A 20925-nucleotide genomic window follows, 5' to 3' on the forward strand; every position below is an offset into this window, starting at 1 on the left:
AACACTCTAAAAAGTAATCTGTCCCGCACACTCATACATCCAACAAATCATACAGATATAATATGGCTGGTAAAACTCAATAACATAACAGTAATATGCAAACAAACTGTGTACACATATATCATTGTATCCAGGGTCGGATCCCCTTCCCCAGGGTTAATTCAGGATTTTCCAAAACATAGTTCAAATGAAGAAAGTTTTGTTCAATAGAAATGTTATATTCCAAATTTAACACAAAGTTATCTTCACTCCACAAGTCTTTCACTTGGCACTTGTTCCGTCTTATTGTTCAACAAAATATATTGTTCTTCAAAATGCTTGTCAAAATCCACAGTTCTTGCTTGACAAACCAAAAGACATTGTCTTTGCACTTCCAGTCAGTTTTCAGTATCATTTACATTCTTTGCAAAGCACAACTATTTAAACATATCTTCTTAAATAATAAAGTTTTGTCAGTATGATTTTTCAATAGTTCATTACAACACATAAGTGGCTTTGCCACTTTCTTGCCACCACAACCTTTTAACACTTTGCAGTACTTGTCTTCTTGCCGGTGTCCTAACCTGCCAGGACTAACCACTAATAGTTCCTTTCCTGGTGTGCTCGCCTGCCAGGATAAAACTCCTACCACTACTACAAGTACTCTGTGGTCAGGCTGCCTCAAGGTATCTACACTTCAATCCTTAATGTAGACAAAAAATAAAAACCGAGCAAATGCTTCACGAATAGATCACAACCCACTGGCAATGTCTCTCACTTGGATTAATTTGCCCCAGGCAAAGCAGATTATCTTCCTCTTGATATCTGTTTCAAGGAGGGCTTCTGTTCTGCCATACATGATTTTATTTAATTGCCTGCTTTGGCGATACTGGATTTTCCTCAATTGATCTTCTTTGGCAATACTGGCTATAGTTCCCTTTTGAAAATGCTCTTTCTAAACCACATTCATCTTGTGTGAATATTCTTCCCTTCTGGCTTTGACAATGGTGGATACAATGTTCCTCAATTCTGTCTCATTTAACAGAACGGTTATGCTTAATTGGCTTCCATTCAATAGTTGGGTATTCAAAACCTTTAGCAGGTGTTAGCGGTCTATTTTGGAGCGCCCCGGGGTTCCCTTGACAGAGGCAAACTCACCTCCAATAGACCCGCTGCTCCTTCGTCTGACTCACCGACACTGACAGCTCCGGTAACATTTCCCTTGCTTGTGAATCCTGTAGCTGGAGCTTTCTCTGCTCCTACTGCACTCCAGTGAATACCACACACCGGAGTCGCATGCTGCAGCACAAGTAGAGCTCCTCTCGCTCTTGGGACAGCCAGCCTCTATACTGCTTCATGCTACATGTACTCTGCATCCCACAGGGCTTCTGACTTCCAATCTAGAAGCGGCTCCATCTCATTCCAACTGCCTCAGCTGCTGCTTCCACAGCTTCTCTCTGATGGCCTGCACCCGAGGGGGTTCTAAGTGTTTAAAGGTCCCGCTCAGATGTGGGTCATTAAAACAACTAGACTGCACATTACAGTTCTGCACCTTTGAGCACCTCTTCCACGTCCCAATACCTAGAGCATTATGTGACTTGGGGTCCCTAATGTTCTTGTTCCTTTTTAAATCAATTGTTTCAATTTTACAATAGGCCATTAAGACCATGGGAACATTAGGGGATTTGGTTAGAGGGTTCTCCCAATTCCCCTGACCTCAGTCCCCTCCCATGTGATCCTCCTGCAGAACACCACCCCCAGGGACCGGATCAGGAAGCGCATGCCTTTCCCTGGCCACATGAGAGGGTTCCAAGGTCAGGGTCTTTGGGATTATCACCTCAGATTCATCGCAATAGCCACCCCCAGCGTCAGAGCCAGTTGGCTTCAGCCTTTCCCTGGCCACGTAAGATTAGCTTTCCTCCAGAGACTCAATGAAGATATTTCTAGACTTGTCACAGATACTTTGGAGAGAACAATTCTATATTTTCTGTGCTAGGCTGGACAGATTTAGAAAATGTGACCCACTTTGTTGATTCAAAACATTGCTGTTCTGTCTGTGAGGACTAGAACTGTCTTCCCTGTTAGATGGTGTTGCAAGGTCGTAATGCTTTCTACACTGCTAGTAACACTACGATGTTGATATGCTGTTTTGACAGAGACTGTGTCAAATGTTGTGTGCTGTGTGGTGGAGATAGTGGGCTCCACACCACACCCTGAAAGTAATGCGGCTCTTAGAGTGGCTGCTGCTGCAGGGGTGAGAAAAGGTTTTCTGTTTAACAGGTTTTCCCCTGCCCGCCACTGCAGTGCTTCCAGTACAGCCTACGAAATGACCACTAGATCGTCAAAGTGACCATCTGCTTGAGACCGTTTTGCGAGCCACTCTTGTATTGCGGGCATGCGCAACCTTGGGTGTGGCACTAGAAAGATGCAGGAAGCCATCATTCAGAGAAGGCGCATGACCTTTGGAACAGTTATCGGACGATCAGGTATGTAACACAGAATTTGACAGAGCATGTTTTGTACCCTCTCGTTGGAGAGGAAGACTAGAGCATCTTCTGTTTGAATCACTGCGTCTAAGAATAGTTTTACCTGGTTGGGCACAACACTTGACTTATTCTCGTTGATTGAAAAACCCAACTGAAACAGAAGGTTGATTGTGTGTTTAGTGTATTACTGACACATTTGTGGCATTTCTCCTGTTATGAGCCAGTCATCCAGATAAGGGTATTCCCTGCTTAAGTGGGCAGTCACCACTGCCAGAATGTTTGTGAGGGGCTGATACAATGCCGAAGGGTAACACCTTGAATTGGTAGCGAGTGGACCCTACCTTGAACCTGAGGTACCTTAGATGAGCTGGGAACATTGTAATATGAGAGTATGCATCTTTCATGTCCAGTGTTGCCATGTAGTCACCCTTCTTGAGCAAAGGAATGACTTCCTGCAGGGTTGTCATCCTGAACCTGTGAGGCTTGACATATGTGTTTCCAGGTCTGAGGTCTAACACAGGGTACATTGTTTCGTCTTTCTTTGGAATAAGGAAGTATATTGAATAAAAACCCTGGTTTGCCTCTAGTCGAGGAACGAGTTCTATCACTGTTTTTTTCGAGCACTGATTGGGCCTCTGCTTCGAGAATCTGCTGATGCTCTCTGGACATCTTTGTTGCCCTGGGCGGATGACTGCTGTGACAAATCAGTGGATGTCATCCCCTTTTCACTAGGGGGAGACCCTTGGCAGGAGAACAATGACCATTATGTTGGAGGGGATCTATTTGATCACTGCACTGTTTTTACTGCAACCACAGAAAATACAGACTTTTTATTTTGCCCCCTGTTTCACCCCATATATATGCAGGGGGCCTACATTCATTATATACTGTACACATCCCCCAGATATGGGGTAAAAATAAAAAAGTTTACATTTTCGGTGTTTGCTGTAAAAACGGCGCAGTCATTGTATAATCCCTCGCAGGGGAATGCAGTATTCTGATAAAAACACACACACTCCTCCCCTGTCAATTTCACAGCTGTACCAGACTCCCCTATGTATGTTGGTAGGGTTGAAAAGTCAGTCCCCTTTAAAAGTACTGGGACGAGGAAGAACAGGAACTGCTTAGATGCCTGACATACATGCCATACAATGCCTAACATTATTGCCTGAAATGTTCTGCATGTATACATTACTGTACCTGTAACTAACTGCATTCCACTAGCGCCGTGATACCTCTGGTTCCTGGCCGCTTTCAACAAATAAAATAAATAAATAAAATAAAATAGAGCCTCATTACCAAGTACTGAGATGAAGAAGATCCTATTCTACCCAAGGGAGAGTTCTAGGATAGATACTGAGACGATGAGGAGGAACGGAACCATGAAGATTGCTCTTAAAAAACACGAGTGCTCTTGTGGTTGCCAGCTACGCATTGGTTCAAGCAGAGAAGAAAAGGAGGAAAGACTCAGGAAGCAAGTGTCCAGTCCTCCCTGGAGGAGCTGCAGGAGCCAGCATCGTTATAGAAGGTGGATAAGAGCAGACCAGGATGCCAAGAGAGGTGCTGGAAAGAGCAGGGCCAGCCCAGAGTGGAAGGACTAGAAGGCGAGCTGGCGGAGAGAAGTTCTCAGCGTTCCTGAAGCCTGGGAATTGCGTGAAGGAAAGGCAGCGCTGCCCAGAGGAAGATTGAAACTGTGGTGTTCCCAGACAGATTAGAACCCATGGCAAGGCTCCCTAGAGGTAGACAGAGCACTCTAGCTGGCTGGTGGGAAAGTAAGAAGGTGCAGTCAGAATCTTCATAGTAACAGTACCTGGCAGGATAGTAAACCAGGTTTGTCCCGCAACAAGAGAAGCTTAAGGGTCTGGGACACACTAAACAAGAGCAACACAAGCCATCTTCCTCGTGGTGGTACTTGGGAGAAAAGGACCCCGGGTAACGGAACACAAAGATGATGTGTCTGGGACCCACTCACACGAGAAGAAGGGAAACCACAGAGCAATTTAATAAGGATCATACTTGGCAGGGAAGCAGAGATCAGGGACCATTGAGAGACTTTACAATTGGGAAGGAAAGCACAGGGGAAGGGAGTCATTCTCCTGGCATTGTGAACTGTGTTAAGAAGCCTGATGCTTTGAATTGTGTTCAGAAGCCTAATGTTTTGAACTGTGTTAAGATGCCTGACATTGTGAACTACCGAGAGAAGCCTCAGAAAGGCCTGGGAAAGGGAGACATTCTCCCGCCTTTCTTGAACAGCCGAGACAATCCTAAGTCAAGAAGATCACTGGTTTCTTTGGTTTGGCTTCAAGTGTAGGGGGACAGAAATGGGTTTGTGACACAAGGCAGTGGAATATTTACTTTTGACGGCTATCCTGACAGTCCTTAGGGCAGGGAAACCCCTCTAAGTAATAGGCCTAGATAGGTATTTACTTTTAATAAAAGTCTTTGGCCAGAATCATGCCACCTTTTGTGTCAGACTCTTACATATCGCAGTAATTCCAGAAATTCATTGCAGTAGCCCTTTGATACCGTTGACAATACCCACTTTAGTGATTCCCTCACATGCGTGGGTGAATTGTGAAATGCGACCCAATACTGGGGAGACATGGGAAGGAAACTGAATATGTGCTTCATTGTTTTGCGGGGGTGGCCTAGCCTTAAGTGACTTGGCCTCTGCCCTGACCTCGTCCCCTTCGAAACCCTCTTTGAAAGCTGGCCTGAAAGGTGCTGGCTGCCCTTGCCCAGAGAACCAAGTTGAAGTACCTGGTCGATAAACGTGACTTTGATGTTCGAGAGAACCCTTGGCCATGAAATGCGCAGCGAGAATTGAATCAGCCCTGTTGCATGAATGGTTAATTCAAAATCTGGCCCAGCGTCTCCAAGCGTTTTATGTATTTTTTTGGCCATTTCCAGCGCATCGTCTACCGCTTTTGCAAAAAGCACTTTGCTAAGTGTAGCCTTTGTCTCTGGTTTAAAAACAGAATTCCTCAACCAAGAATTACATTTTATAAGAGTTCCCTCTGCTATGATCCTCATTGCAGTATTTGCTGCAATCAGAGAATTGTTAATGATGGAATTAGCCACCTGATTGTCCTCAGAAACAGTCTTTAAAATATGGAAGCATTAGGGTACAGGAACGCTGTCTACTTGCTCTTCCACCAAGTCCCACTGGGCCCTATTGTAACTGCCCATGAGGGTGGTAATATTGGCGATTCTAGCTTGAAAAGCTGCAAAAGTGGCCATTTTCTTCCCTAGACTATATATCTGTGCGCTCCCCTTATCTGGAGGTGCTTTAGGAGTTGCTCAGGGAGTACCTGTCCTCTTACGTGTGGTTGTTACAAGTGAATCCGGTTTTAGATGCCCCCGATGTGATCTGTTGGTGCTGGTTTAAACAGCATCTCTATGCAAGGGTGTAGAGTCTTAGTTAAAGAGGGAGTAGCTAAAGATGGTGTCATGCATTTTCTTTTTAAAATGTCTTTTTATTGACAATTCAATATCGTCATAACAAATCAATGCTGTGTATGTACATTTTTTCTCCCAACTTTGAAACTCCCTCCTCCCCAACTCCCCCCCCATTCCGTTCTCCTCATTTGCTTCATTATCCATTTTTCATTGGGGAAGTTCTTTTGCATGTTCATCTAACATTACATTATATCAACAATTTTAAAATTCTGGGGGCACCATTGTAACCTATAGTCCCTTTTCATATAGTCCAGTATCAACCCCCACTCTTAGCAGAATTTGTCCCTCTCGCCTTGTATTTTATACCTAATCCATTCCATGGCAAGTGTATCCCAAACCTTGCATAGCCATTCGACTTTAGTGGGAGGCATTTTCTGTTTCCATTTCCTTGCTAGCACCACCCATGCTGCGGTCAATAGTATAACAAATGATTTACGTTGGGTTCTTAGTGGTATTTGAAACTCTGGATCAAAAAGGCCACACATCCATTCCCTCACAGAGTATGATGGGGCCCTTGCACCATTTCTTGTATTTGTTATTTGACCTCTCCCAAAACTGCTGTATTTGCGGGTAATCGCACCATACATGTCTCCAATCCCCCCCTGAGCCCCTCCTCCAGTGTAATGCATTTTTTGACTGATTGAAGTAAAGGTATATACTCACCCATGGATTTCTTCTCATTTAAACTGTTATCCACAACATCAGTGTCCTACTCTGTTTTGTGGGTTTTCATTTTAGAGTGCTCAGCTGCTCTCTTTAACACATCATAAAAGAGAGGCTGATCATCACTGTGCTACTGGCTCATCAGGAGCATCTGGGGATTGGATATAGTATTGATCTGGGACATCCAAGTCAAACTGGGGTTCACCCTGAACTAAAGAGTTGTCTCCATTATCTTCATTGAATGTGATGACTGACTGGTCATACGAACAAGAGTCCTCCCCCACCCTATGCACCTAGGCTTTTGCACCTAAATCCTTTGTAGATTTACTTTCCCCAAGTAAATCTACAAAAGAGGCTACCTTGTCCATAGTGGTTTCAAATCACTTTTTGAAGAGCCTGTGACAATGGGGAGGTGACTATGGTGTAAGTAGGGCTTTCAGAAATAGCCTCTGAATACTTCGGCTGCTGTTTCGGGGCTTGTGTGTGTGTTTGTTTAGACGTATACGCCTATTTTGGTACACGTTTTGTCAAATGCATCAACGGCAACGAAAGTGTTGAATAGTTGGGCATGGTACTAACAGTGCTTGACAGCTGCTTGGATTTTGGGACATGCGTAGAGAATTTACACGTGGATGCAGAGGCCTTCTTAACTGTAGACACACTTGTAGTAACAGGAGCGTTGAGTACCGTGGATCGACTTTCAGTGTTTTCGCCGAACTGTGGCTGTGGCCACTTGTGTGCTTACTGTGTTTATCTGAGTCTCCATGTTTATGTTTGCGCCTGTCGCCAGGGGTTTTCGCCAGAGCCAACCACGAGGCTTGCCCTTCGAAGCTGGGGACGAGCATGCTGGAGTCAACCTGTTCCCGCCCTGTATCCTCAGTGTCTCTGAAGGCGCTGATGCTGTATTCCTCTTCATCAGGCTCGTCTGCGCCAGTGGGGTAGTCCAATGACGTCTCCGCCTACATGGCGTACGCCGCCCAACACTTTGACCTTCGATCCTTTAGCGTCTTTGTTCTAAACAGTCTGCACAACTTACACCGCATTGCCTGATGATCATATGAAAGGTAATTACACACATTGTGTGTATCTTTCCACGGAATCTTGCGGTTTCAAGATGGGCAGAACTCATTTTAAAGGCTTTTTTTTCATGACGAAAAGAGAAAACAGCAAACCGGGAGTATAATAGGGGGAACTAGAGACATTCTCTGAGTGTGAGCAACTATGTTCCTCCCCCCACTCTCCATATTGTATTGGCCGAAGCCTAGTGTAGGGTGAGGCCCGGTGTAGGCCGAAGGCTGATCAGGGCTGTTGAGGAGGGTCATCGAAACTTGACTCGTCTGTTGAATTCCTCGCTTTATGATGCATCATGCAGGGCGTCGACCACTGGTGGTATTGTAAGTAATTAACAAATAAAAGTAGTTAAACTACTATGAACTCTGTGGAATGCGACCACTGTGATGGCGGAAAAGAACAATCTGAGGACATTGACGTGTGAAGGACCATGGGTACAGTACATGTCACACTAGGGATAGTATATTACGAACACGCCCACTCGTCGTTCCTAGATTCACATGCTCTGCATAGCTAGTGGTAGTCGCTGAGTATTCCAAGATTTGTTTTCGAAACTTGAAAATGGACGTCGACGGGGCTCTCTCTCTCACTCTCTCTTTCTATATAGCTATCTCTCTCTTTCGCTCTCTCTCAGATAATCCAGTCCCCCAACCCATGACCATGCACCTTTCAGAGATTTGGAAAGCATACAATCGTGGATTTTCAGCCATGCTCTATTCACACAAGCAAATCCACAGAACTCTGGTTTGGGATGTCTGACAGAACTCCTACCCATTGAGAGAGGCAGTTGCGGGAAGCCATTTCAGTTATTTCCCGTGGCCCAAACAAAGGCAATGCCTCAAACAAAATCACTGGAGTAAGGCTTTAAAAGTGCATTAGTATCCCTAGAGCCATCGCCATATAGGCATATTACTACTACCACAGTAAAAAGCTCTGCAGTGTGGTGTAGCCAAAAGCAAAACATTAAGCTGTCCTCAGTCTACTCTCCAACACAGTTTCTAGGTGACAGAGCCCACCCAGGGAAACATTTAGTGCTTAGCATGCACACCGGTCCCTGTGGACATTGGGGCTATGGAGGGCAGCACCACAAAAGGAATTACAGTTAGAGGATACTTTAATAAAAACTCATCTGATAACAAATAAAGTCTAAAAAACAAGAATGGCAGTAAAATAATCTCCCAAACTGGGATTCTGCCCTACCAGCTTTTAAAGTTAACCTTCTCCCTACACTTGGGGAAGATATTCCATCATCTCATTTACCAGACTCTGACCTGCATGTGCTCAGAAAGCATCTGAATATTAACATTCAATTATGTACATCCTTGGCACAAACCACTCGAAAGTTGGGGATGACATCAGGCAATAAATAAAACACAGAATAGATCCATTGCGGTTTCACTTTTCTCTGACCATTACCTTTGCACCACCCAAACTACAAGTCTTATAAAAGATACTTCACACTCTGGAAGCAGATGTGATGATTTGTATCATCATCTGGGTGATCAATATCATCCATTCCCATCCTTCATGAGAGAGGGATCATAAAACACAAAGTTCCAATTGAATTTGTGAAGACAAACAAATGAAGACCAGCCAGATGAAGCAAGCAAATATTACAAAGGGAGAAGGATGTGCAAGGAGGTAAATCAAAGCAATAGGAACTTTAGGCCTTCTTGATATGATGCAGTTGGACTCACCAGACTTTGGATGCAACGCTTGAAGCATGAGTGAGGCATTGTAGGTGACTTATGCATCACTGTTGCTGATTTGACACTCCAGGAATACAGTCTATAACCTAAAGGGAAATAGGTTTATGAAGGCACCTATCCTGATATGATAGGTTTAGATGTAGTTAAATACCTGGTGGGTTGTAAGATCTCTGCCGCTTATGAGTTGTCCCGTCAGGCCCTCTGGTTGAAGTTCCAACATTTTCTTCTGACAAAACAGCAAAAATGCCCCCTGCCATGGTAAAGAAACAGGATTCTTGACATTCCACCGCTTGATAAGGCGGAAATGCTTATTGGCCTGCTCTGGATTCATTTTAGCCAATACTTCATCCAAGTGCTTCGACCTCTTTATCACCTAGAAATCAAGTCAGAGAGATAATGGACATTTTTAACTGTTGAGAGCAGTATCTGGTAGACTGACAATGTGCTTAGTGAAAAAAGAGCCATTCTACATCACAAACAAGCAACAATTTAGAAATGCCTCGGAACCCGTACATTCCATAACAAATTGCTGTTCCTTACCTTCTGCACTAACAGAGTAATCAGATTTTTCCAGAACAGGAAGAAAGTCTACATCTCTTCTTTGGTGCGATGAAGTATCAATTGAACCCGCACACAAGCCGGGTAAACAGTTCAAACAAGGTGCATTACTGTTGTCAGGATGGAGTTGCGATGAACTACTATAAGGGTAAAGGAACTTTCTATAACAAAATCACGCTAGAAGTCTCTGAGAACAATTTAAGTAAAATAGTGTTAGGATTAGGGGATTACAAATGATGCCAGAATTTCCTAATCTTAAAACACAACCTCAGGGTTCCAAAGTCAACATGCTTCTTGCTTCAAACTTGGTTGCAGAGATTTAGCGCTCGGCCACTTCTTGGCAGTTTTGGACCTCAGGATGTAGTGCTCTGCTTGTTTAATGTGTGATGAAACCTGCAAAGACATTACTGAAACACTGGTAGTGGTCTCCTCTCATATGACAAGGGGAAAGGCAGACACTACCTGATCCTGGCCCTGGGGTTGTTGGCAGGAGGGAGGACCATGTGGAGGGAGCCATATCGGGGGAAAGTGGAAAGTGGTACCTTCTGTGAAGGCATCATGAAGTAAGACACAAACAACAGATTTGCTTTTCTAAAGGTTTATTTCTTAAATGCCAGGAGGGAGTAAGGCCTAACTTGCCTTATGCTAAGGTGGGATTTCCCTACCTAAAGAAACTAAGGATAGTCTGTGTCAAAGTTCAACTCAAAAGTCTGTCTGTGCCCAAAACCTATACTTGCCCTGACAACTAAAGATATACAATCTGTAGGGATGTCAGCAACCAAAAAACAGGGTTACAAAATAAAGTTCTGAGCTTCTTCCAGCTCCTGGCAGGCTTTCAGTTTCCCCAAGTTCAAAATCGTTCCACAAAAAGACCTTGGGGTTCCCTTCCCCAAATTCAACACAATTCCACAATCGTGGGGTGCCCTTCCCCAAGATCAACAGTTTCTAAAAAAATGTTTTTTTCTATTGTGTTTTGGCTTATAAACAAAAGTATAAACCTTTCACATCATACAGTAAAATAAAAAGCCATGTTAACTAAAAAGAAAAACAGTTAAAACTCATACAATTTGGTAAGTAGAATAAAACTCCAAAAAGCATAAAGTCACATTCAGAAGAAAAGGTAACATAGCTGTGTCTATTGAGCCTCCAGCCTTACCCTAAGTATCCTTCAAAAAAGGCACACAATGGTAAGATTAGGATTTGACGATTGCCCCACATTAACCTAATCCAGATGGACTCAATCAACTGCATTGATCTAAAAAATCGTAAATCTTTGTTCTCTGAGCGCGTGACAGCCCAAGACCAAATGCTTTAGACTCTCCATTATTCCACCTTCATTACAGAACCTACAGTGCATTTCAGTTCTAGACTTGTCCCATTTCCCTTTCCGCTCCACTGTTAAAAATTGATTTAATCGGAAACGTAAACGTAAATATAGGGTCTAAGTGTTGGGAGAAGGAAAGAGATATATATTTCATGGTATCCTCCCTTTTCCCAATGAATTTTGCATATTCTTTTTTTTATAAAACATGTCTTTATTAACTGGTTCACATCATCAGACCTCAGCAATACATATAATATGACATATATTCACCGACAGTTGCCTTGTAAGGTGCTCGCTACATCGATTGGGGTACGTTCTTTAGCCAACTTAGTCTAGTTGTTACCAATCCAAAGAGAGCGGTCGATGTCGTGATCCTTACCCCCTCTCATTTATGCTCCCTCTCAGATAATAGCAGTATCTTGTGTCAAAGGTACGCCATGAGAGGATCCCAGCTATTTTTAGGTCTGTTCTGACGCCCACAGAGGGCTGCATAGTCCCTGTCCGTGTCACTCAGCTATATTGAATCTCTCAACCATTTAGATGTTCCTGGCGGGTTGCATTAGTCCACTTCATCAATATGCACCGTCTAGCTGCTATCATACAGGTCGCTAACAGTTTACAGTATCGCTTCGGTACCCCGGGGGACCAACCAAACATGGAGCCCAACATTGTACATGGAATTGTCTGCCCCAGCATCTCTGGGAAATATACGCCCTATGTAGGGTTTTAAGTTGTATTAGGTGTAGACTGGAGCCGAGGGCTCCCGTGTGTGTAACTCCGCACAGCACCTTCCATTGTTTGTTGCGAAAGGTCTCCCCAGTATCTTCCTCCCACCTACTTTTGCAACAGAGAGGCTTGCGTTGCGTGTCTGCCTGGATGATTTTTTATATTGATAGCACCCCTCTGCATCCTGGGGAATTTCTAATGTATTGCAATAATGGCGTTGTGTGTGGTATTGCAGGGAATGCCGGGAACCACTATCTAAAAGCTGCCTTCATCCTAAATTATTGCAGCCTATGTTGGAACCCGCTACCCATGTTTCCTACAAATTCCTCTTGTGAGACAAAAGCACCATTTGGATACAAGTCTTCCGGTCACGCAATACCCGCCCCCACCCTGTCACGTGCCAAAGACATATCGCAGGTCGGTGTCAAAACGTTTATATGCCATAGTAAGATACCCGGGTCAAATGGGTACCCTACCCCGAGTCTTTTCAGGTCCCTCCTCCATGTGTGTACTGTGCAGGCTACAGGGCCTATTCTACATTTGTCCGCAAACTTACCTGAGATCAAAACATCCTGTAGAGAGTGAGGTTTCACCGAGCCCCGTTCTATACGTAAATGGGGTGTCATCTGTGCTCCCGGCATCCAATATTGAGCGAAAGATAATTGAGCCGCTAGGAAATATGCTTCGATGTCAGGGGCGCTAATTCCCCCCTCTTCCCACGTCAATGTTAACACCTCCTATCTTATAAGCGGGGCTTTTGGATACCAGGCCAACTTAATCAGTTGAGAGCGCACTTCTTGGAAGTAGCTCACCCCCGGCCATACTGGTATGTTTTGAAACATGTAGAGGAGTTTAGGGACCACCACCATTTTGGCCACGGCGACCCTGGTCATGAGTGTGAGTGGAAGTCTACACCATCTGTCTACGTTTGTTTTTTAAAGTATGCAGATAGTTCAAGTGGTTGTCCCTAAGCAGGGATTGGGCTTCCTTACTGACTGATTCCTAGGTATGTGATGACGGACTGCTCCCATCCAAACCCCTCTGTGTTTGGTGGGCAAGTGGCGTTCTTATTTAGAGGGAACAACAAGGACTTAGTGTGTTTCAGTCTGAGTCCAGAGGCTCCTCCGAATTCTGCTAGTTACTGTGTTAGTAGGGCCAGGTTAACATCTGGGTTTTTTATATAGATATTTGCATCGGCTGTATATAACAAGATTAGTTCACTCAGCCCTCCCATGGACATGCCTCTGTGTCCATGAAATTTCCGCAGCCTGCATGCCAGCACCTCAATCGCGAGAGCAAAAATCAAGGGCGAGAGTGAGAGTTCCCCTCCCAAGACTAAACAGGTCCGACAACGTGCCCCTGATATTGATCTGGGCACTAGACCCTGCGTAGAGTAGTAGCACTGCTCTCAGAAAGTATGTGGGGATCCCTATTTGGGACAATACTTCAAACAGCTAGCTCCACTCGACAGAATCAAATGCTTTTTCCATGTCCAATAATGCCGCAACAGCCTGCGTGGAGGGATTTATCTGGGCCAGTATTGCGAATAAACGTCTAAGATTTAGATGGTCAACCTCCCAGGGATAAACCCTGATTGGTCCCTGTGGATTATCTGAGTGATGTGCGGAAGCAGGCGATCTGCCAATATTTTTGTATCTAAATTCAGCAGTGATATCGGACGATATGATGAGCAATCCAGCGGATCCTTTCCCTTCTTAAGGATTAGGGTGATCACCGCTTCCCGCATCGTGGGTGGAAGTTGTCCCGACCCCATTCCCTCCGCCCATGCTCCCAGCATATGGCGCGCTACTTCTGGGCCCTACTCTTTATAAAATGTGGCCGTTATACCATTGTTTCCCGGCACTTTGGAAGAGCCTCAGCTGCTTCAACACTGAGTCTGGGGAGAGCCTCCGCCTTGATCTACTCTGTGAGCTCTGTTTTCGGTAAAGTGCCCCTAGTGGAGTACAAGGATTCATAATACTCGCAGAATACTTCTGCAATCTCGCCTGGTTTCACCACTATCACCCCCCCCTCTGTTGTTCTCACTGCAGTGATTTCTTTGTAGCCGAGTTCATGTCTTAAAAGTGCAGCTAGATGCCTCCCTGGCCTCCCCTCCTCCCCATATCCATGCGCCATTGGTGTTGGGCAAAGTATTTCACCTCCTGCTCTGCCAATTCGTGGAAGCGGACCAATTCCTCCTTTAGCTTGGCAAGCAAGCTCAGTGTGTTCAGCCTCCCCCTCTCAATATTGTATTTCAAGCATGTTTCGTTTAGTTTCCTACGGATCAGTTTCAGAACCCCCATTTCAGCGGACAGGCATCCTCCCTTTAACACCACCTTGAAAGCTTTGCTCAGTGTTCCCTTCCCCAATACCGTGCCCTGGATTTCCTCAAAGTAATGTTTGATTAGGCTATGTATTTCACTCTTGAACACAATGTCCAGCAGCGCCGCTGGCTTGAACCGCCAGCAGGGGCGGGGCGGTATCACTTCCAGGCGCATGGACCATAACACCCGGGAGTGATCCAAAAACGTCCTCGGGAGTAATATACATTCCTCTGTACAATGTACCATGTGTGGCCACACAAGGAAGTAGTCCAGTCTGGAAGAGTGGAAGAGGTGTTATGTGCTGTGGAGTGGTGCGAGAATCCCTCCACCCCTAGGTGCAGTAATTGCCATACATCCTGCAGATCAAGCGCCTCCATGGCATTCAGCACTGCCTTGGCTGCCCTTGAGCGCCTCCTCTCCTCTCCTGACCTGTCCACACGAGGGTCCAGTACTACATTTAGGTCTCCTGCCAACAATAAATTGGTGTGCAAGAATGTTTGGCAGTGCTGTAGTAGTGTGTTAAAAAATTCAGGGTCATCTACATTTGGCGCATATATGTTGACTAGTGTGAGCGACGTGCTTCCTACGCATCCCGACATGATGACAAACCTCCCCCCTGGGTCAATTACAGTGTGACTAACCCGAAACCCCAGTGACCTGTGCACCAGCGTCATTACTCCAGCCGAATATGCGGAGTATGTGGTGAAGTATTTGTAGTTACCCCAGCTCCTGGATACCCCTTTGTTCCGTTTACCTTTGAGATGGGTTTCCTGGAGCATAACTATCCTCGCCCCATGTCTCTCGCAGTATTGCATCACTTTACGTGCTTTTCGTGGGTCATTCAGCCCCCTCACATTTCAGCTAATTACCTGATATGCCATAACTTGGGAAAGGGCTGAAAAGTAGGGCTAGTCCACCCCATATTCCCAATCGTTCTGCAGACGGACTCGTGGTCCTTCTGAGGAGATGTGAACCTTTTTGTAATACCCCAATCGTGCCATGTGGGCAACTTGTCCTCTCTTCCCCACCTCCCCCTACCTGCAGTGCAAACACTCCCCCCCACACAACATCCCAACACTAATATCGGCATGAGCAACAGCCCGAAGGCGCTGGACACCATCACCCAAGTGACCTCCAGCTCCCTGAACTTCGAGAGGAGGATAGACTTTTATCAAACATTGCAGGGCTGATTCATTACATTTCTAGCGATGGTTTATCATTGCCCATAGGGTCTCCGATATACTGCACTGCACATTGGTACAGCCGTTGTCCTTAATATCCGACAGAGCACTGCACCAATGCCGGCTTCAAGTGGTAAAATGCCAGTCTCCACTGTATGTAAAATACCAGTCTCCACTGTATTATTGTCTAGCTGGTAATTTCGGCAGCGAGTCGATGAATTTGTGAACGGCTTCCGTGTTGGTGAAGAAGTATGTCCTTCCATTATGCTGGACCTGCAGTTTGGAGGGGTATTGCATGGAATATTGGAGTGCCCGGTTGCATAGCGCCCTCTTTGTTGACACAAAGGACATGCAAGCTTTCTGAATAGCTAGGGTGAAATCCGGGTAGAAGGACACTTTACTGTTCTCAAATGTGAGGTCTCCGAGCTCCCTCGCTCTTCTCAAGATAGCATCTCGGTCTTGATAATTTAGCACCTTCGCTATCACTGGGCCTGGATTTTGGCTCGGGCTCGGGGCCAGTTGTGAAATTCTGTGTGCCCTATCGACCAGGAATTGAGAGGACAGAGTCGCCCCTGCAGCCCATCTCTTATAGATTTCCATAAAGACTTCCATGTTCTGTTGCGGGACCGTCTCACCACCCTAATATTGTTCCTTCTCGACCTCGCCTCAAGGTCCTTGTTCTTGTCTCTTATTGCTTTCACCTCCCTCCGTAGCTCTTGCACAGCCTGTACAGTTTCGTTGCTGGTTTTCTCTCGTGTGCTGACTCTGGTTTCCACCTCAGAGGTTCTGCTACTTTCTTTTCCTGCATTCTGTCCACTTCATAATTGATACCGTCCAGTTTAGTGTTGATGCCCTTTTATTGCCCTTCGCCATAAAGCTTCTGAGTGACCCTGTCCTCCCAGACACCGGTTCAGTCACATGCTTGTTATTTTGTGGCTAGGTCTACTGTTTATACCTCTCCAATCTCTGTCTTGCCTTCACCCACTTCACTCCTCAATGGCCACTGGTGCAATGGACCCAGCTCCGCCACTGATCCACCTCTATTACCTGTTGCGCTGTTGGATTTAGTGAGGGGAGTTGCCCTTTCCTTTCGGCCAGTCCCTAGTCTGGCTCACTCCTCCCCATATGCCAGCCGTAGCTGATCACTACCTCCAACGCCAGCGGTTCAGTAGGATGTACAGTGCACCATCCCCACTTTCTGCAGTAATCGCCTCAGCTCCTGCTGTGTTTTGGGGGCTCTTACTGTGTCCTCTGTGATTGTCTTGTTGGTGTGCTCGCCCCCTCCGTTGTCACTCTGATCCCCCTGCAGTGCTACATGCAGGCGTAAATGTATAGGTATGCAGTTTCATATGGTGGTGCATTGGGTCGTAGAGTTCTGCTCAGCGCCCCTATCCCTCATCTATTGGGGAGCGCCCTCCAGTTCGCCACTGAGTCCTGTTACTTTGACCCTTGCTGCAGTTCTGTATTGTGGAGGGCCGGCACTGCGGCTCTCTCCGGAGCCTCGGCTATTACGCTCGCAACAGGTCTATTGGCTACTGTGCCCGCATTGCGTGCCCGCCAGCTCGTGGTTTAGCAGAGTCGCCTTTCTAGTGTGTACCCTCAGAGCATCAAGGCCTCTACCGCGCTGGCATATGCCGGTCACTGCTTTTCCTGCTCAAGCCTCTCTCTATAAACCCCCTACCTGCTGTGGTAGTAGGGGGTGCCGTGTTCTCTAATGTGGAGGCTGTGGCGCTCAGGTCCCCAGAGTTACAGCGGGGCAGATGACTCACTTGCATGGCCTTCCGGGCCGTTGCAGTGGAGGACTGTGTCCTAGAACCCGTCTCCGCTCCCGCCCCTCGATCTCTCCTGCTTACCGCAGCTCCATCCCATGTGGTCGGGTCTGCCGGTCCTTTCTCCCTCGATCTTCGGTTGTGCTAGCTGGCTGTGCGGATGCACCTCCACCGCCGCGGCCAGCGGCCTCGGTGCGCGTCTGCTCCAGGAGAGGGCCCCATCTCTCCTTCTCCTCTCCTCCTTTCGGCGCCTTCCTCACTCGCTGGGCCTCCTCCACAGGTTGCCGCCCGGCCCGCCAGACACCGGAGCCCTGGCCACACTCCTCCGCTCTCGGGCACGGTATTCAGGTGCCCCTGCTGTACGGGCTGGCACTGGTGATCAGTCATGGGTGCATGCGGTTATTGCTGCCCTCTTCAGGTTCGCTCGCCGAGACATGCACAGGCTCTCGGTTATAGCATATTCTGAGCCGCGGTCTCTGCCCTCTGTCGCCCGCCATTCACTGTGCCGTTTCATAGTTTCTGGGGCTCCAAACTCCTACAAACTTGGCTCCTCGCTTGTACTGCCTCACTGACGGGCAGTACTGGAGTTTCAGCTGGTTTTCAACCCGATGGGACCGGTATCATTCTCATCTCTTTCCAGGCTACACGGAAGCTCACGGAAGCTCACTAGAGCGTGGCCATCTTGGTTGTAGGCTCTCTAGCGCCCCTGACTTTTGCATTTTCAGTGTAGAGAGTGTATGATGGCAGAAAGTCCATTGTTCTCCAGTCATATTTAAACAGCTTCATTTTAACATTACATATATTAATGGTTAGTTCCTCCCTCGTGGAGCCAATTAATGTTAGCATTTCATTCATGAATGTTTTGAAATAGTTAATAGTGGTTTCTAAGATTGAGGTCTGCCCCCCCACACCCACCGCTGATTAAGAGAGTTTGCCGGAGCATTAAGCAATCTGGCAAACTCTGCTAGTTTTCTTAAGTTCACTCTAGCAGCCAAGGAGATCAGATGAAACTTGTGTCTAATAACTGCATTTGGAATGGAATTTGCCAGGCCCAGAACTTTTTTCAATAACAGCCCTTTTAGCGTGTTTAAATAATCCCCCTTTTCAAATGATGAAATGTCAAGGCCGTATAGTAACATGGATTCCACCTTTAACAGCTATAATTGTACAAGTTGCTGCAATGAATAGTGATGCAGCTTTGAGTAGATTATTTTCGTCTTGATCAGGAGTAGAATGCATTTGCCCTTGAGGAACAATTTCCAACCCACCATAGAGCTGCTGTACGTTAGGCAGTATCCAAGATATCTTAAGGATTTCACTCTTTCCAGAGAATGGTCTCCCACTCTCCAGTCAAAGGTCTTTGGCTGCCTTTTGGTTGTGAATATCATAACCTTTGACTTTTGTCTGTTAACGTTTAAGTTATTATCTGCTGCATAGCTGTGGAAATGACAGCTTCCTATGCAGACCAATTGGGGTTCTGTCGAACAATATAATATTGTTTGCAAAGGCGATCCAGTCCAGTGTAACTGTACACATTTTCACCAGATTTGTTGTACCCACCTCCCATAATCTACCAATGTCAGTCATATATAAGTTGTACAGGGTGGGAGCCAAGATGCATCCCTGACGCAGCCCAACATACGTATGTATAGAATTTGTCAAGGCTCGAGGGAAGAGATATTCGTATGTTACAAGGCCAAGAGCTGAACCTTCTTAACTGGAAGCTTCTAAGCAAGCTACTTTGTCCACAAGGTGTGCCTACTTACCGTGTGAATTGCGTTTGACATATCGATGGAGGCCATATACATGGTCCCCACCACTCCCTTTTTTACAGCAACTAGCAGATAGACATAGTGAAGGCATTCAGCAAAGTCCCCATTCCTGAAAGGAAGCCAACCTGATAACATGAGAGTAGGTTTTTTGTCAGGATGTGGGCCTTAAGATCTCTCAGTAGTAATGCTGCAAACATTTTACTGAACAGTCCAGCAAGGAGATGGGCCTATAGTTTTTTTGGGTCGCCAGCATCTCCTTGCTTATATATGGGTATAATATTGGATTCTCGCCATGTATGAGGAACCCTACGAATAGTATAGATATGCTTGAGTATGTCTCCCAGTGGATGCAGCCAGGTTCCCTAATCATTTTTTATCAACATCGGAGGAATACAGTCTGGACCCAGTGCCCTGGATGGTCTAGCTCTACCAATTGCCCACATTATGTCATCTTTGTCCCATGGACATCCAGACTGGTCATCTCTTCACTTGCAGATAGCAATTCCCTATCCTACCCCTCTTGGCAAACTGTATTTGGCACTCAGAAAGGCTACCCACTCTTGTTCCTTGATCGAACACTGCATAATAACCTTTGGACCTTTCAATTTCCCTCCTATAAGCGACCAGAATTTTGAATTGTCGTTCTTAAGTATAGTTTTAAGGATCCCTTGATTTTCTTTAATGTGCGTTTCCTGTCTAAGTGACTTCAGAAATTGCTGGTGAGTCGCGAGAATTGGCCTCTTGGACTCGAGGAAATCAAAGCTTCCAATATATTGGGAAGCCAAAACACATAGTGCCTTCCTCTTAACCCTCTTTGCATCCCTCGCCCTATGGTCAAAGATGTGTGGGTGCCACTTATTGGTGTGAAAGTTACCTCTTATTGGTAAGCGGTTTCATACAATTTAGTAAGGTTTGATTAAAGTTGTCAGCAGAGAAGCAATCAGAATTTCTGCCCATATTGCTTAAAAGGAGCTCCAATGTCACCATACAGGTTCTGCAAGCCACAGCATTCAATTTTCTCGTAAAACCACCCCTTTCAGGGGGAAAGACGGCAGTACAGGGATCAAAGCATGTCATAGGAAATGGTAGTCGCAATGACAGTATTAATGGAAAATGATCACTGCCCAAAGGTGTGCCTTTTGTCAGTGGTTCACATGTCCTGCCTAGTTCGGACGTGACAAATGTCAATCCAAGATTTTTTTTCCAATCTCTGCGCCAAGTGAAGAAACCACCTCTTATCTCCTCCTCCTCAGGCAGGCATATGTTTAAGTCCCAACTCACCATGAAGTCATTCCATAAGGCACCCAATTCGACACCCCTGGAGCATTTGCTTATCTTCTCTACTTCCAGACATTTCTTATTCTGAGCCCCTACACATTTTGCATTTAGACCGCCCCCCCCCAGAATGCAATACAGGTTTTGTTTTTTCGCCAACCGTCCCGAAAGCAGGTCATAAATTTCAGCATGTATGTCCACCAGAGTCAGATTCTCATTGTTCCAGTAGACATTCACCACCAAAACATTTACCTGCAAATTAGGGAAAGAAATATTAATTGCGAGTAGGTCATTTGGCTGTGTTGTTACCTCCATGTGTGTACATTTAAGATTTTGGTCAACAGCAATTATTAAGCCACATGTAAGGCGTCCTTTAGTAGCCTCTTTACAATATCTGTAGTAGCCCTCTGAATTAATTTTACCTAGTGACATTGGTTCCTGCATAAAGATTATGTTGGCCTCAATCAAACAGGTTGGAAGGGACCCACTTAGTTTCTGAAATCTGCAGACATTCCACGAGACAATCCTAAGCGGCCCCGTGTTAAAGACTGCTATTGATCAATTTTGACTTTTTAAACATTTCAATTGTGGCCTCATGCCACAACCAATCCTCAAGGTCGGTTTTGGCA

The 20925-nt window shown here is 45.8% G+C and overlaps 1 protein-coding gene across 1 annotated transcript in view; it reads right to left on the reverse strand.

Moving 5' to 3' along the window:
• The window catches only part of POLR1A (RNA polymerase I subunit A), a 1786762-nt gene that overhangs the window by 447261 nt on the left and 1318576 nt on the right, over positions 1–20925 (reverse strand). Inside the window, exon 23 of the mRNA XM_069632173.1 lies at positions 9519–9740. Coding sequence (XP_069488274.1) covers positions 9519–9740 — 222 coding nt within the window. The remainder of the gene's footprint in view (positions 1–9518; positions 9741–20925) is intronic.

The sequence above is a fragment of the Ambystoma mexicanum genome, chromosome 6q (genome assembly GCF_040938575.1).
Source record: "Ambystoma mexicanum isolate Mex_15411 chromosome 6q, UKY_AmexF1_1, whole genome shotgun sequence".
Lineage (NCBI taxonomy): Eukaryota > Metazoa > Chordata > Amphibia > Caudata > Ambystomatidae > Ambystoma > Ambystoma mexicanum.